The sequence below is a fragment of the Microcaecilia unicolor genome, chromosome 2 (assembly GCF_901765095.1).
Source record: "Microcaecilia unicolor chromosome 2, aMicUni1.1, whole genome shotgun sequence".
NCBI lineage: Eukaryota > Metazoa > Chordata > Amphibia > Gymnophiona > Siphonopidae > Microcaecilia > Microcaecilia unicolor.
The window spans coordinates 489,444,312-489,461,378 of NC_044032.1; the positions used below are offsets into that span (position 1 = coordinate 489,444,312).

Below are 17,067 nucleotides of genomic sequence, written 5' to 3' on the forward strand. Positions count from 1 at the left end.
ATGAAGTGAAAACATTGCAAGCTCCCCATGTGACTCAGTGTCTTTCTTGGATAGTAGGAAAAGATAAGGGTAGAATTTGATAATACATGTCAATCTTTAAGATTTCCTTTATTGTATGGCACCTTTCACCTAGTGAAGTTTGGGAGGGAGGGAATGTGTATGTATGTCTCAGAACATTGTTTGTTTATTTAGATTTTGCTCACACCTTTTTCAGTAGTTGTTAAAGGTGAATTACATTCAGGTATTCTGGATGTTTGTGGGGAAAAGTCAAATAATTCAGGACAATTTAAAAGCACTGAAAAACACAGTGTTGTAGGAAATCAAGGTGTAGGCTCCAGCTGCTGCAGTGCACAATCAGATTGAAACTGTGCAATATGAAAATCAATATAGCAGAGAGCTAGTTTAGACCTTATGTCATTTTTGTTAAAAAAAATAGTTTTGATTCTTTTTTTTTAAAGATAACCATGGGCAACGAAGAAACATATCAACTCGTTTGCGCGTTGACAGCTCTGTGTTAAGTAGTGATGAGGAAGATTTAAGAGAGAATGTTGTATATGTAACAAATACCACAACCAGACCATTAGTAGCTGTTGAAGCTGGAGCAGTAGGTTCACGGTAAGTACCTTTTTATACTTATTTAGAATACAAATCTTGCATTAATGTATATTAAATGGATAGTGTCACTTGCACTGAAATCTACCTAAGTTGGTGATAAGGTACAGACAGGCTGAAAATTTTTTTTTTTTTTAATTTGTTAGAGCCTCTTCTCCTTCTATCACTATTTTGGAATCGGATAAGAAATTGTTCAACATCCTATTAGCTGTTGCCTTGAATTTAATTGTCTCCAATTGGAAAAATAATGTACATTTAAATTACAATGAATGGTGGAGCTATGTATGTGTGATCAGAAAGTATGAAATTATTTTGGCTCGCAAACATCATAGAGTTAAGTCAGTATTAAAGACCTGGGCCCGCTTGGATTTATTTTGTCAAGATTCTCCTGTCACTATCTAATCTTGTATATTTCTGCTGGTATCTAGAGTTGGAACGCTGATAATGCTCTGATCTTTTATTGTATATGCCATGGATTGTTGTTCTTGTTTGTTTTATTGCCTGTTTTATGTTTGACACAAAACTTCTAATAAAAATATGAAGCAAAAAAAAAAAAAAACCTGAATAGCAAACAAGCTGTAAGTTGTTTCCTTTTTGTGGATTGGGAGAAGGGTAGGAGGTTGTTCGTGTGTGTGTTTTCCTTTCAAAGTCCCATCTTAATTTTTTTGCTTCCTTTTGCTGGGCTGTAGGCAGTTTTGTCATCTCTTCCTTAAATTTTCCAAAACAGTTGAAACAGCAGGCATTAGGTGCTGTTTGGGAGCTGCACATGAATTAGCACAGTCAAGGCAGCAGTGGGAGCTCAATTTATGTTCTGCTGAGCAAGAGTCTGCATAAGGTGTGGGTCAAGGACTAAATAAAGGATTATTGAGAAGTTTGAACAGCACCAGCTGAGGAAGGCTCAGTATCGTGACCCCTTTTTATTACTACTATTCCTTAGTTCTGTAGCGCTACAAGATGTTTGCATGCATAAATAGCATGTTTAAATCTTTGCACGTAATCTTTTCCAGCAGAAAAATTGGGTGCAAGTGGGATTGAAAACAAAGTATACGTATACATTTGCTTAAAAAATTGGTGCAAAGCGGAGGAAGTGACGTCACCAGGAGAGATGGCAGCCTAGCTTGGAAGCTCCGTCTCCTCGCGCTATATTTCAGCTTTAAACAGCAGTAAAAAACGGCAGCAAGCGTGAGAAAATAGCGAAATCAGCTTATTAAATTCTCCCTTCAACAGAATTGGCGATGAGCAAAACTCCCGCTACACGCAAAAAGGAGAGTGAGCGGTCTGAGAAAATCATGGCGGGAAAAAGCGCCAAACGCCACGAGACACCAGAGCGGGCCTCGCATTCCGACTCCGAATCGGCCCAGTCTCAGGCTGAGCAGCGACACCCGCCCTCCAAAAAAGGTATCCCAACTGAACTGCGGAAGTTCTTAGCGAATATTCAGGCAGAGATAAAGCAGTCGAAGGATGAAATTCTGGAATGCATGGATTCTCTGAGCACAGACCTCCGTGAGTTGGGGGGGGCGGGTGGAAGATGTAGAACTTAAACAAGAAGAACAGGCAGAGACACTGCTCAAACATAACGAGAAGCTGCTTGAACTGGACAAACGCCGACTGGAACTAGAATATAAGATAGATGATTTGGAAAATCGAGGGAGGCGAAACAACCTTAGGTTTCGTGGGGTGCCAGAAGGAGGAGAAATAGAGAACGTTACACAGATTGTGCAGACGATATGTGCCTCTTTACTTGGCCCAGAAGCTGGAGAGAATACCGTGGAACTGGACAGAGCGCATAGAGCGCTTGGAGCTCGCAAAGAACAGCAACAGCGAGATATTATTGTCCGCTTCCACAAATATGAAACCAAGGGAATTGATCATGACAAAGGCGCGGAAGGCGCAGAATCTGGAGTTTGGAGGCGCAAAGGTATTGGTGTATCAAGATTTGTCGCAATATACCTTGCAGCAACGACGACAAATGAAACCAGCCCTAGATATTTTAACAAAACATCAAGTGCAATACAGGTGGGGCTTCCCGTTTTCTTTGAACTTTACCCTGAAGGGTAGCAAATATCGTGTGCGATCCTTACAAGAAGCCTGGGAGGCCTTGCACGCGGCAGAGCTGGTGAACTCGGCTATCCCACCAGGTGAGCTGGCATCATCCACCATGGCTAAGCTTCAGGGCTGGCAAAGAACATCGGGGCGACGTGGCAACAATAAGAGATGATTGGACAGATTCCAGTTCAGAAAAAAGACATTTGGACTGAGTAAATGGGCATAGATATATGTCATTGTGCCTGGTTCCCGTTGGTCTGCCAGGAGCTGTTCAGACAGGCGACCAAGTCTGGTGGATGACCAGCTAATTATTGATGTAAGGTGAGGGTTATGGGACTATAAGTTTGATTGAATTACACAAATGACATGATGTGGTTGGCTGAGGCTGGAAGTGTATAGATGCACCTTACAGGAACTAACACTATGTTGAAGGGGGATGGACAGGGTTGTATACCATAAAGGTTGAATGCTGGAATGCAACTGGGCGGGGGGAGGGGATGTCTGGCTGGGGTGTCGGGAGTGTTGTGACCCACTTACTCGAAACCCATCTAGGGGTTTTACACTCCTGGCTGGTGTAACAGTGGGGAGATGTTGGGGAGGGACTGGGGGAATGAGACGAGGGAGGGTTATGGAGGGAGGGAAGACATAGGTAACAATTATTGCTATACTGACCTGTGCTGCTCACAAAGGGGATGTACATTGCTTTTATTCTCTGCAGACCTTAGCTTTTCTTTACACATTAGGACATGTGTCCTGAGCTGAAGATAGTCTCCTATAACGTCAAGGGACTTAACATGCCTCAAAAAAGACAGAAGCTCTGTGGGGAACTCCACCGTTTAAAACCACACATAGTTCTATTGCAAGAAACACACCTGCGTCGCAAACACGAGAAATTTCTCTCCTGCCCTGGTTACTCAGGGGTCTACTGCGCATCCGGGGCGGATTCAAGGAGGGGAGGAGTGGCGATATTGATGCACTCTTCACTGGGGGCCCAGGTGACGCAGACTAAAAGAGACCCTGGGGGGCGTTTTTTATTTTTACAACTTACGCTAGACCAAGTAGTCCTCACGGTAGCATCAATATATGCCCCAAATTCTGGACAAGGGGAATTTTTTAACAAAATTCGAACCTTATTGGGGACCTTTACTACGGGGGCGCTTATACTTGGGGGCGACTTCAATGCCGTTATGAATCCAGGGCACGACCGTTCTGGGGCAGTTAGGACGGAGGGGCACAAAGAAGCGCGATCGCTGGCCTCGTTGGCTTATTCCCTGGGACTCTTAGATCTTTGGAGACTGACACACCATACAGAAAGGGATTACACTTATTACTCTCCAGTACATGAAACATACTCCCGTATTGACTACATCTTTCTCGACACCACATTAGTGGAATTAGGCCCGGACGCTGGAATTGGTAGTATGACGATATCTGATCACACTCCAATATGGGTCACTCTCCCAAACATTCAGACTGAAGTGAAAGACAGACGCTGGTCTCTGAACGCGAGCCTGTTGCAGGATGAGCAGGTGGTGGAGGGCTACAAACAGGTGTTTAAAGATTACCTCGACCACAACTTAGCTTCTGGCCCACCACTGCATGTGGTGTGGGACGCTTTAAAGGCGGTGTCCAGAGGACACTTTTTGCAATTGGCTAGTACGCGTGCAAGGGCCCGTAGATCTCGCTTAAACGCATGCATAGGACGTATACAGGCACTGGAGCAACAGCACAAGGCTGGTCCCTCGTCACAAATCTGGGATGCCCTGTGTAGGGAGAGAATGGCGTTGGATTCGATGTACTCAGAACAACTTGAGCTAATAAGGGCGAGACAGGGTGTACAATCATATGAGCTAACTAACAAAGCTGGGCGCCTATTGGCAATGCGATTGCGAAGACAGAAAGTGGATAGAATGATTAAGCAGGTGAAAGATAGAGGGGGTGGTTTGTTGCGTCATTCGGCACTCATTCGCCAGCGCTTCAGAGAGTATTATCAGAAGCTCTACGAGCAGGAGATTGAACCCCCTGGGGAAAAAATAGATAACTATTTGCAAAACAGTGATCTCATCCCTTTAGCTAAACAACATCAGGAACTGTTAGAGAGGCCTGTTACACCTAAAGAGGTCCAGGAGGCGATTGGAGGTATGCCCTCAAACAAGTCTCCGGGGCTTGACGGCTTCCCCAACGAGTTCTACCGGACATTCGCCATTGAATTGGCCCCCTTGCTTGCAGATATGTTTAATCAGGTAGGGGTGGGAGGAAACCTGCCACGAACAATGCTGGAGGCCTGGATAGCGGTGATCCCAAAGCCCGGCAAAGATCCCACTGAATGTGGCTCTTATAGGCCTATATCTGTACTAAATGCTGACGTTAAAATTCTGGCCAAAGTCCTTGCTAATAGGCTGGCACCGCTCATGCCAACCTTAGTGCACCCTGACCAAGTGGGCTTTGTTTCCTATCGAAAGGCGATGGACAATATCAGACGCACTTTAGATCTTATATACTTGGCCAAGCGAAATCAGAGACCATTGTGCCTCTTAAGCCTAGATGCAGAAAAGGCCTTCGACAGGGTCCACTGGCCCTTTATGTATAGGACCTTGGAGACTTTGGGGTTTGGCACACGTTTCAGGGGCTGGATACAAGCATTTTATTCCTTTCCCAGAGCTTGCATTAAGATTAACGGCAGTCACTCAGATTCATTTTCCTTGCATAGGGGCACAAGACAGGGTTGTCCTCTTTCCCCTCTTTTGTTTGCTATTGTCATGGAGCCATTTGCCTCTAAGGTTCGGAAAGATCCGCTGATTGCAGGGCCTACTGTGGCAGGGAGAATGCATAAAATGGCACTCTTTGCGGACGATGTTTTGCTGTATATTACCCGCCCCCATGACGCGCTCCCTAGGCTTACTCAACTTATTGAGGAGTATTCTGTAGTATCGGGCTTTAAAGTCAATATGACAAAGTCTGAGGCCCTGAATATCTCTCTACCGGAAGATACAGTTGCAGAACTTAAAGCTGCTCATGCTTTTCGGTGGGCGGGTAGACACATTCGATACCTGGGGGTGAACCTCACTTCCAACTTGTCTGACTTGTTCTCCGCTAACTATAAAGGCCTGGTTCGAGCCCTTGCGGCAGACATGGAACGCTGGGGTGATCTGGAGGTCTCCTGGTTCGGGCGTATAGCAATTCTTAAGATGAACGTCTTACCTCGAATCTTATACTTATTCCAGGTGCTGCCTGTAATGATGCCCAGACGATTTCTTGCCTCTTTGCAAGATAGAATTGTGCGTTTCGTCTGGGCAGGAAAACATCCTAGGCTGTCTCGTGCCCTGTTGTATCAAGGGAGACGTAGGGGAGGCCTGGCGGTCCCAAATGTCTTCTGGTACTATCGGGCGGCCCAAGGAAAGGTAGCTTTGGAATGGTATTAGGGATACCCGGACAGACAATGGGTGCACTTGGAACAACATTCTGCAGGTACGACACCGCTGGCTGCGCTGATGTGGCTACCAAAGCCATTTCGCAAGCTTGCTGAGAGCGTCTGCCCCTCGGTGGAGGTTACCCTTCACTATTGGGATAAGTTATTTCCGGGGGGCAGGTGTACTTTGACACGTTTGGCCTCTATAGCACACAACCCGTTATTCCTGCCTGGGACGACGGAGGGCTCGGTCATGAGGTGGTACAGGGAAGGGCTACGAACATGGGACCAGCTGTTTGATGGAGACACTCTCCTTGAATTTGGAGAGCTGCAGTCACGAAACCCAGGGGTGTTGAGAGACGATTTTGCATACTACCAATTAGCTCACTTCCTTCGCACCAAGGCCGTTACTACGGTAATTAAGCGTACCAAAGGCTACTTAGAGGAGATATGTGAAAAGTTAACCACTTCTAGAGGCTTGATAGGCACACTTTACAAATATATCACTACGCAAAACCCTGTGTATGAGTGTCATAGGAGGGCTTGGGAGAGGGATTTGGGGGTGACACTGGATGTGCCGGGGTGGGAGAGAATAGAGCGTGAAGCGACAAGGGTCTCCATACACGTCCCGCTAAGGGAAAATGCTATGAAGGTGCTATACAGATGGTACCTTACTCCTGACCGCCTCCAGCGCATATACCCAAATACATCAGGTCTTTGCTGGAGAGGGTGTGGTATGAGGGGGACGATGGGACACCTTTGGTGGAATTGTCATAAAGTGAGAGCTTTCTGGAAGGCGGTTCAAAACAGGCTGCAGAGCTGGTTACAAACACCCATTCCTTGGGCCTCGACGGTGTTTCTTTTTGCTGCAAAAGTAGAGGGCATGCCGGCTGCGCAGCATAAGCTGCTGAGGCAGGCGGTATGTGTTGCCCGAGTGACAATTGCACAGCACTGGAAACAACAGGGGGTCCCGTCGGTTAAGAGATGGCACAATAAACTGAAACGTGTGCGAGATGGAAAGACTCTTGGCAGTCAGGAGACATCAAACGCACAAGTGGCATGATATATGGCAGTTCTTTGTTAATGCAGTAGGTAATGTTTAGAACGGACACATGTGAGCAGTGTGAATGACGCACAGTGAGACAGTCGTGAAGGGCAGGGAAATAGAAGGGGGTGGGAGGGATTGGGTAGGTTTTAATAAAAGATGGAGGCGGTTGCTTAGATGGGGGATGGGGGGGGGGTAATGTTCTCATTATTAAAACAAAATAACAAAAAGTTGAAGTTTCTTCAGTTATATTTCACTGTTGTACTGTGGCAGCAAACTGCACTATTTGGATCTCATCTTGTCTGGACAACATTGTAAACACACCAGTGCAGAGCGATGAATATTGTATATTGTTTATTGCAAATTTTCAATAAAAGACTTCTTACAAATAAAAAAAAAAATTGGTGCAAAGCCCATGGGTAAAACAAATATACTGAATCTGGCCCTATGCAGATAATTTGAAAATTGTCCCCCTTAATCTTTCTATAATAATGAGTTTCAGGTGAATTATTACTCTGTTCATGTATAGTTATCCATGGTACAATATTCTTACCATACTTGAGGATCTATATTATACTTAACAGATTTTTATTTATTTTGTGGTGCTGTAAGCAACTTAAAATTAGGCAGGTAATCGTTAAGTATGGTATGAAAGCCAGTGAACAACTTAAGACTGTTTATTTGCCCATTCTTTTGTTCTCCCCAACAGCAATAATATAGTATGATTTGACAAAGTAGATTGTATTAGGAAAGCCCTGTGTAAGCAATGTTCTGTGAGAACAAGAAGGCCTATGATTCTCACAAATGCCTGTCTGGAGCTTGTAACAAGCTTGTAACAAGCTTAAAAATAGGTCTTTGAGTGCAAGACATGCTCCATCTCACATGCTCGAGTGCCTTCATATGGTTGAGCAGCAGTTCATGACACTTCTTTCACCCGCCTTCTCTTGTAGCCTTCCTTCTCCCTTCTGATTTAATACCCCTCAGACTGCCCCTTTTATACCATTTTGGCCCTATTGATTCCAATGGACCCTAGCTTTCTCACCAGAGCTTTTGGCCCTTATCAGTTGATAAGATGACTTCATCGTATTCTCAAGCCCTAAGTATAAACAAGATATGTTCAGAGCGCATCTGTGAGATGACTTCACAGGTCATTTTGCTCTCGTCAGCTCCCCACTCCCCTTTGGCATTCTCATCCTACGCACATCTGACCCTGTACTATCTCTCATTAGCCAAAATATCTCTGCTCGTGACTTCTCACAGGTGCCAGTTCCAGTATTGTTTACATGAGCAAATGCCACCCCCCCTTGCCAGCTCTCTGGGAACTCACTTCAGCTTGTGTTGCAGTAAAATATATTTTGTATCAAAGATGATTTTTGGATTTCAAGAGGCCTAGCTCTTAGCCTGAGCCATTGGCCTGTATTGTACTGAGAGCAAGGGCTAACATATTTCTACACGTGTCAAAAGCTTTGCTGAAATCTAAGTAGATGACGTCCATAGCACGTCCATGATTCAGTTCTCCGGTTACCCGGTCAAAGAATTCAATGAGATTCGTTTGGCACGATTTACCTTTGGTAAAACCATGTTGTCTCGGATCTTGCAACTTATTGGCTTCCAGGAAATTCACTATCCTTTCCTTCAGCATCGCTTCCATTACTTTTCCGATAACCAAAGTGAGGCTTACCGGCCTGTAGTTTCCAGCTTCTTCCCTATCACCACTTTTGTGAAGTGGGACCACATCCAATCCCACGGAACCTCTCCCGTCTCCAAGGATTTATTAAACAAATCTTTAATAGGACTCGCCAGAACCTCTCTGAGCTCCCTCAATATCCTGGGGTGGATCCCGTCCAGTCCCACGGCTTTGTCCACCTTCAGGTTTTCAAGTTGTTTATACACACTCTCTTCAGTGAACGGTGCTATATCCACTCCATTCTCATTTGTACTTTTGCCAGTCAATTGCGGTCCTTCTCCAGGATTTTCTTCTGTGAAAACAGAACAAAAGTATCTATGTAGCAAATTTGCTTTCTCTTCATCATTATCTACATAGCAGTTCGCAGCATCTTTCAGTCTCACAATTCCCATTTTAGTCTTCCTCCTTTCACTAATATACCTGAAGAAATTTTTGTCACCCCTCCTTACCTTTCTAGCCATTTGTTCTTGCGCTTTCGCCAGACGTATCTCTCTCTTGGCTTCTTTCAGTTTTATCCGGTATTCCTCTCCATGTTCCTCCTCTTTAAGTTTTTCTGTATTTCAGGAATGCCAACACTCTAGCCTTTATTTTCTCGGCCACTTGCTTGGTTTCCTTTTTCTCTTGCTTTTATTTACTCTCCCTTACATAAAGGTTCGTGGCCATATTTATAGCTTCTTTTATCCTGGACCACTGTCCTTCCACTTCTCATTCGTCCTCCCAGTCCATCAGCTCCTTCCTTGGGTATTCCCCCATTTTACTAAAGTCAGCATGCTTGAAATCCAGGACTTTGAGTTTTGAGTAGCCACCCTCCAATTCAACTGTCATATCAAAAGTTGATAAGGAAAATAGAAAGGTATCTTGATTTGGAAAATCAAAAAAATATGAAAAAAGATTATTGTGGAACATGAAAAAACAAATGAAGACATCAGCTAATGAACAAAACCAAAAAACAAAATATTTTTAATTTTGCAATGATTATAGACGAATTATGAAGAATTAATAATAGACTATGAAAAAAAATGTGTAAATAAATACAAGTGCACCATGAACAAAAAGTGAAAATAGTTGAAAAATGAAAATAATAATTGACCATAAATGCTTTGAATATGAAGTATTCATACATAATAAATATGAAAACAAGATTCGTGAATGACTATCAGTATTCACCATAAATACTATTTATGGTATTTGATATTGAATAAATATTTTATTAAACAGAAAACAAAAATGACTTCATAACAATAAAAATTTAAATGAAAAAAATAAATAATTGAAAATAAAAATAATGATCCCATGAACTTTCTGCAGGTGCTAAATAAGAACAATGAATGACTGAAGGCATAAATAAAACCTGAAAAAATTAGAAATCTGTTTGGTAAACAATGTTATGATTAAATAAGGGGATATTAGGAAACTTAAAATATGTATTGCCTTAAAAATGTCAGCAAGTAGACAGAACCTAAAAAAATGTTAACTATTTAAAAATGACTGGAACTTGTAAAAATTTGAAAATATGCGAATGTGATGGTGGTAAAGCATTAATAAGTACAGTCAAAGTAAAAAATGAAATGAATCAAAAAATAAAATATGAAAATGACCATAAATACTTTGAATATGAAGTATTTATATATAATAAATATGGAAATAAGATTCATGAATGACTATCAGTATTCATCATAAATACTATTTATGGTATTTGATATTGAATAAATATTTTATTAAACAGAAAACAAAAATGACTTCATAACAAAAATTAAAATAAATACAAAATAAATAATAGAAAATAAATAAAAATGATAATGTTCCCAAATATGAACAATGAATAAACGGCATAAATAAAACCTGAAAAAATGAGATCTGTTTGGTAAACAATTTTACGATTAAAAAAGGGGGATATTAGGAAACTTAAAGTACGTATCACCTTAAAAATGTCAGCAAGTAGACAGAATCTAAAAAAATATTAACTATTTAAAAATGACTGGAATTTATAAAAATCCATAAATATGGGAATGTGATTGTGGTACAGTATTAATAACAAGTACAGTCAAAGTAAAAAAGTGAATGAATAAAAAAAAATAAAATATAAAATTGATGAATGACTTTTAGTGTACAAAAAGAATTACTATTTATATTTGATATAAATTAAATATTTTAAAATATGTATATCCTTAAACATCAATAGTTGTATTGTAAAAATCAAAATTTAAAAATGTGTGTAAAAATTTGTTTAAATTGATAAAAAAAAGATGATGTAAAGGGAAAAAATGGAAATAAAAAATGGATGCATATTAAAAAATATATATCAAAGAATCAGAACAAATTTTGTAAATAAAAACATTAGTGTAGGTGGGTTGTCTTTTGTGTTTACACATGAGTTTAAAAACAAAATCACATTCAAGGAAAAACATTTTAAGAGAGTGAAAATATAAGAAAAAAAATGTAAATAAAAACAAGATGTATTTGATGTAGGTTGGATGTCTTGTGTGTTTGCACATGAGTTTGAAAACAAAACCACATTCAAAGAAAAACAGAGAGGTCTGTATCTGCATTCAGACCATTCGGATAAAGAGTATTTAAATCGAAAATTGTTGCTCTTTACGTAATAAGTTAATATCCACAGGACCACCTCTCCATTTTTGAGTATATACGAAAATCACACAAAACCGATAGTCTTCGAACTTATGTCCTCGATTTAATGAGTGTTCGACCAAAGATTTGTCCAAAAGCTTACTTTTTAATGCACTCCTGTGCTCAATTATTCATTTATTAAATTTCCTTTGTTTTTCCAATATAAATTAAATTGCAAGGGCAAATAGCTACATAAATGACATTGGTTGTTTTACAGTTTGAAAATTGTTGTAAATGAATTTCTTTATTAGCTGATGGTATATATACATTAATTTTCATATTAACGTTGCAGACAGAACAATTTCCACATTGATAATGACCTATAGGTAAATTCCTCAATGTTGTAACAGGATTAGGTAATGCAGATGAAACTAACAAGTCCCCAAGATTCTTTTCGCTTTTATAAGCAACAATTAATTTTTTGTTATCAAATATTTCTAGACTTTGTAATAGGTACCAATGTTTTTTTTTTTTTTAAATGTTGACAGTGAAACTGGACATGTTGGTGAAAGGTAAAGTACAAACTATCTTATCTATATTTGTTTTCTGAGTCGGTTTGAGTAGTGCATCTCTTGGAATACTTGAAGCTTTCTGAAAACCTTTTTGTATGCATCTTAACGGATATCCTTGTTCTTTAAACCAGTCTGTCGTGTCTTTAGATCTAAAAGTGTACGTTCTAGAATCTGAACAGAGACGTCTTAGATGTAGAAATTGGTTGTAAGGCAAATTTGCTTTAAGACTTGTACTATGACAACTTTCATAATGTAAATATTTATTTACATCTGTCGATTTATGATAGGTCAGTAATAAAATCTCTTTGCCCAATACTTATATTTTGTCTAAGAATGATATAGTTTTTCTATCATATTTCATTTGAAACGTAAGATTGACATCTAAAGTATTTAACCAAATAAAAAAACTTTCAAGTCACTCTCTGTTCCTTTCCAAATCGTGAAAATATTGTCTATATACCTTTTCCAGACAAATATTTTATCCATATTTATATTTGAAATGTTTCTTTTCAAAATCTGCTACGTATAAATTAGCTATGGACAGCGTGAATGTAGCGCCCATTGCTGTACCCTTCTCTTCTTGATAAAACTTGCCATCAAATGGAAAAAAAATTTTTGTCAGTGCTATTGTTGCAAGTTCTATAGTAAATTGTGTTGGAATCCTAGGGTGTGTGATCGTATTTAACAATTCGTCTCTGATAATTTCAATTGATTCTTTCTGTGGGATATTGGTATAAAGGCTCTCTACGTCAAAAGTTACCAAAAACATATCATTGCTGGGAGTTATTGTATTGAGTATATTAATCATGTCATATTGGTAGTCTGTAGACTATCATTAAAATCATCCATGGTGCCAGAAGATTGGGAAGTGGCTAATGTAATGCCAGTTTTTAAAAGGTTTTCTGGGGTGATCTGAGAAATTACAGACTGGTATGATTGAAACGGTTATAAAGTACAGAATTATTGAACACACAAACATGGGACAGAATCGGCATGGATTTAGCCAAGAGAAGTTTTGCTTCACCAATTTGCTATATATGTTTTGAAGGCATGAATAAAAATATGGATAAAGGGGAGCCAGTTGTACATAGTGTATATTTTGTTTCTTATGTTTGATGTATATTGTCTTTTCTTTGTAACGTTGACTCGAGCTTCTAATAAGACATTTAAAAAAGGGGGGGAGACAGTTAATACAGTGCATCTAGATTTTCAGAATGCTTTTGACAGAATCCCTCATGAGAGACTCTTGAGGAAATTAATGTGGGATAGGGGCCAGGGTTCTGTTATGGATCGAGAACTAGCTAAAAAAAGATTATGGCTAAATGGACAATTTTCTCAGTGGAAGAGGACGAATAATTGAGTACCACAGTGCTTTTTAACATAATTGTAAATGATCTGGAAAGGAGAACAACAAGGGATGTGATGTCAAAATTTGCAGATGACCCAAAACTATTCAAAGTTAAATCACATGCAGACTAAGAGAAATTGCAGGAAGACTTTATGAGACTGGAAGACTGGGTATCCAAATAGCAGATACAATTTTAATGTGAACAAGTACAAAGTGATGCAGATTGGGAAGGATAACCCAAGTTAGAGAAATAATGCTAGTTTCCACATTAGAAGTCACCAGCCAGGGAAAATGATCTTGGTGTCATTGTGGACAATATATTGAAATTTTGTTTGATGTGAGGCAGCGGTGAAAAAAGTAAACAATGTTAGGAATTAAAGGAAGAGAGAATAAAACAAAGAATATTGTAATGAGTTTTGCTCCATTGTGAGACAGCACCTTGAGAATTGTGTAACGTTCTGGTCACTACAGTTCAATCATTTTGGTCACCCTTATTTGTATCGTATCTAATACCACTATACTTTCTTTTTTTAAGGAAATGGGACAACTCCCATGTGGAAAGGCTATAGATTAGGGTTCTTCCGCTTGGAAAAGATATAAGGATGGTCAAGGGTCTGGCAATTAAAGTTTAATTTGAAAATCTAAACACAGCCTCACACTTAACTGTGTATCTTTAATGTAGAACACTCACTCTGCTCAGAAACCTATAACTACTATTTTCAATTAACAATGGAGAAAAAAAAGCCTCAGAATCGCCACCCAGCCAGCCCAACTCAGCGGGCTATAAGGCATAAGCTTGGCGTGCCATCATATAGCTTTAAAAAAACTCCATCAAATTCTATTCATTTCATTATCAAATAGAAAGTTTCTATCTCAATATTTAGTTTTTTGATTTGCAGTCGTTTGTGTCTACCTTCTATAGTTCAATGATAGTTTATATGGTATATAGTTCAAACATTCAATGCAGTAAACACTCCAGAAATCACTTAGCTCAATCCTTATGTTCAAGTGATCCGGACCCAACGGTGTCACCCGCTTCTTAACCCGACAGGGAATCCCCGTTTCGCTATTGCTGCGTCAGGGTTTTTTTTCTCTGTTGTCCACAATATCTTTCATAACATCAAATCTATATGATGCTGCATCCTAAGAAATGACTGTTCGCAGGTCATAAACTACGGGCATACTGACACCCTTTATTAAGGATGTATAGACTCCTCCTAAAAATTTTTATTATTAAAGTCACCTTTTACTTATTCCTTGTTGTTTTATTGTGTTTTTATACTATAACCAACCCTATATCATCTATAAGTTCTTAAAATCACATCTCAAAGCTTAGAAGAAAGCTGACCATTCAACGCGGACATTTAATCCTTCTAGTAGTTATAGGTTTCTGAGCAGAGTGAGTGTTCTACATTAAAGATACACAGTTAAGTGTGAGGCTGTGTTTAGATTTTCAAATGAAAGTTTAATGCAAAGAAGTGTAGAGTGATGCACATGGGGTGCAGAAATCCAAAAGAGATATACCAGATAGGAGAGGAAAGATTGGTAAGATCAGCTCAGGAGAGGGACCTTGGGGTGATGGTGTCCAAGGATCTGAAGGTGATGAAACAATTCGACAAGGCGGTAGCCGTGGCCAGATGGACACTAGGCTGCATAGAGAGGGGTATAACCAGTTAAAGAAAGGAGATGTTGAAGCCCCTCTACAAGTCATCAGTGAGACCCCACTTGGAGTACTGTGTTCAGTTTTGGAGACTGTATCTTACTAAGGATGTAAAAAGACTTGAAGCAGTGCAATGAAAAATGATGAAAATGGCATGAGATTTACATTGTAAGATGTACAAGGAGCAACTTACTGATCTGAACATATGTATACCGTGAAGGAAAGGAGAAACGGGTGCTATGATACAGATGTTCAAATATTTGAGAGGTATTAATCTGCAAACAAACCTTTTTCAGAGACGGGAATGCACTAGAACTAGAGGACTTGAATTGAGGTTGAAAGGGGGAAGACTCAGGAATAATGTCAGGAAGTATTTTTTCATGGAGAGGATGATAGATGCCTGGAATGCCCTCCCGCGGGAGGTGGTGGAGATGAAAACGGAATTAAAAAATGTGTGGGATAAACAAAAAGGAATCCTGTTTAGATGGAATAGATCGAAAGAAGCTTAGCGGAGATTAGGAAGTAACACCGGTAATTGGGAAGCAAAGCCAGTACTGGGCAAACTTCTATGGTCTGTGCCCAGATCGTGGCTGAATGGGTTTGGATGGGCTGGAGAGCTTTCCACAGTCTGACATTAACTTTAGAAATTTTAGAACAAGGACCGTGCTGGGCAGACTGCTATGGTCTATGCCCTGAAAATGGCAAGGACAAATCAAGACTAGGTATACATATGAAGTATCACATACCATATGTAATGAGTTTATCTTGTTGGGCAGACCGGATGGACCGTACATGTCTTTATCTGCTGTCATCTACTATCTTACCAGCGCTTACAGGCTTGTACACGCGTCCTTCTGCTTTCAAATTAAATAAAAACCGGCAGCTTTTATTTTATTTATTAGGATTTATTTACTGCCTTTTTGAAGGAGGTCACTCAAGGTGGTGAACAGCAAGAATAAGTCAAACATAAGCAATAGACAATTACAACAGTAAAAACATTCAAACAACAATTCAAAGTATCCATTACAATGTCAAAACAATATGCAAGAAAACATTTTAATAGATGGCATTGGGTGTAAGCAAAGATGGAGCATATAGAGTAACAGAGGTAAGAAAATAAGGCACTAATTTAAAGAAAGTTGCTTGAACAAATTATGGGAAATCCTCTCTTCAAACACCCCAATGCGTGCTTTGAGCTGGCATTAGGTTTTCAGCAGTAAGGGCGATTTTTGTTTTTTGTGTTCTCTGAGCATTGAGAGGGAATAGGAAATTACCTCATTAACATCCATTTGACTACATTTGTGCTCTATTTGCGCTGATCTTTGGCACGCACATTGTCTCCTGTGCTAGAACCCTCTGAGCATTCTGTGCTAAAACTGACGCTAATCACCTCTAGTGCTGCCATTAGGTTTTGATCATCGGCCCACAAGGTGTAGGCAAGGTTTTGCAGCACAATTGGGAATTGAGGCAATATAAAAACTGAATCACCTCAGTGCTGTCACCAGAGTAGGTAGGGCTTGCAGCACAATTAGAAACCAACTCAAAGAAGGACTGAAACAGCTCAACATCTCTAGTGTGTCACCAGAGTATTGACAGACATAGTGGCTGATGGCAGAGAGCAATTTTCAAAGCAGTTTAGACTGCCAAAAATACTTTTACTTATTAATCTCTGAAAATTGCTCTTAATGTAGGTAATTAACATCTGTTGATCTACAGTACAAGTGGATGTGCACATATACTTTTTCTTTGAAAATTGGCATAAAGCCAGCAGGTAAAATTTAGTTGTGGATGATGTGGACGTTATTTGAAATAGTTTATAATGAGCTATTGCAATTCCATGTGTAAAACATGTTGCACGTATGGAAAAGGACTATTATAAAATCGCGTTGGGTATACATGTGAAAGTAGACATATCAAAGATGGCACCTGCTTTTATGTTGCATATAGGCATATCTGAAGGCATAGTCTGGATAGAGCAAAGGATGGATTTGCAATGTATATGTGTATACATAGAGTACTATCTAGAGCAATTAGGAGATCATGATAACTCAATTGACGTATGTATCAAAACACATTATTTGTGTGTAGAGGGAAGGCCTCAAGAAGCCCCTGGCTATATA

The 17,067-nt window shown here is 39.8% G+C and overlaps 1 protein-coding gene across 3 annotated transcripts in view; it reads left to right on the top strand.

The window, feature by feature from the left end:
- RNF4 (ring finger protein 4) overlaps positions 1–17,067 on the top strand; it is a 172,117-nt gene that overhangs the window by 125,939 nt on the left and 29,111 nt on the right. For 2 of the 3 annotated variants that reach the window (XM_030191115.1, XM_030191117.1), the window contains 2 exons: positions 459–615; positions 11,916–11,939. In XM_030191115.1, coding sequence (XP_030046975.1) covers positions 459–615; positions 11,916–11,939 — 181 coding nt within the window. The remainder of the gene's footprint in view (positions 1–458; positions 616–11,915; positions 11,940–17,067) is intronic. The other variant, XM_030191116.1, reaches the window with a different exon arrangement.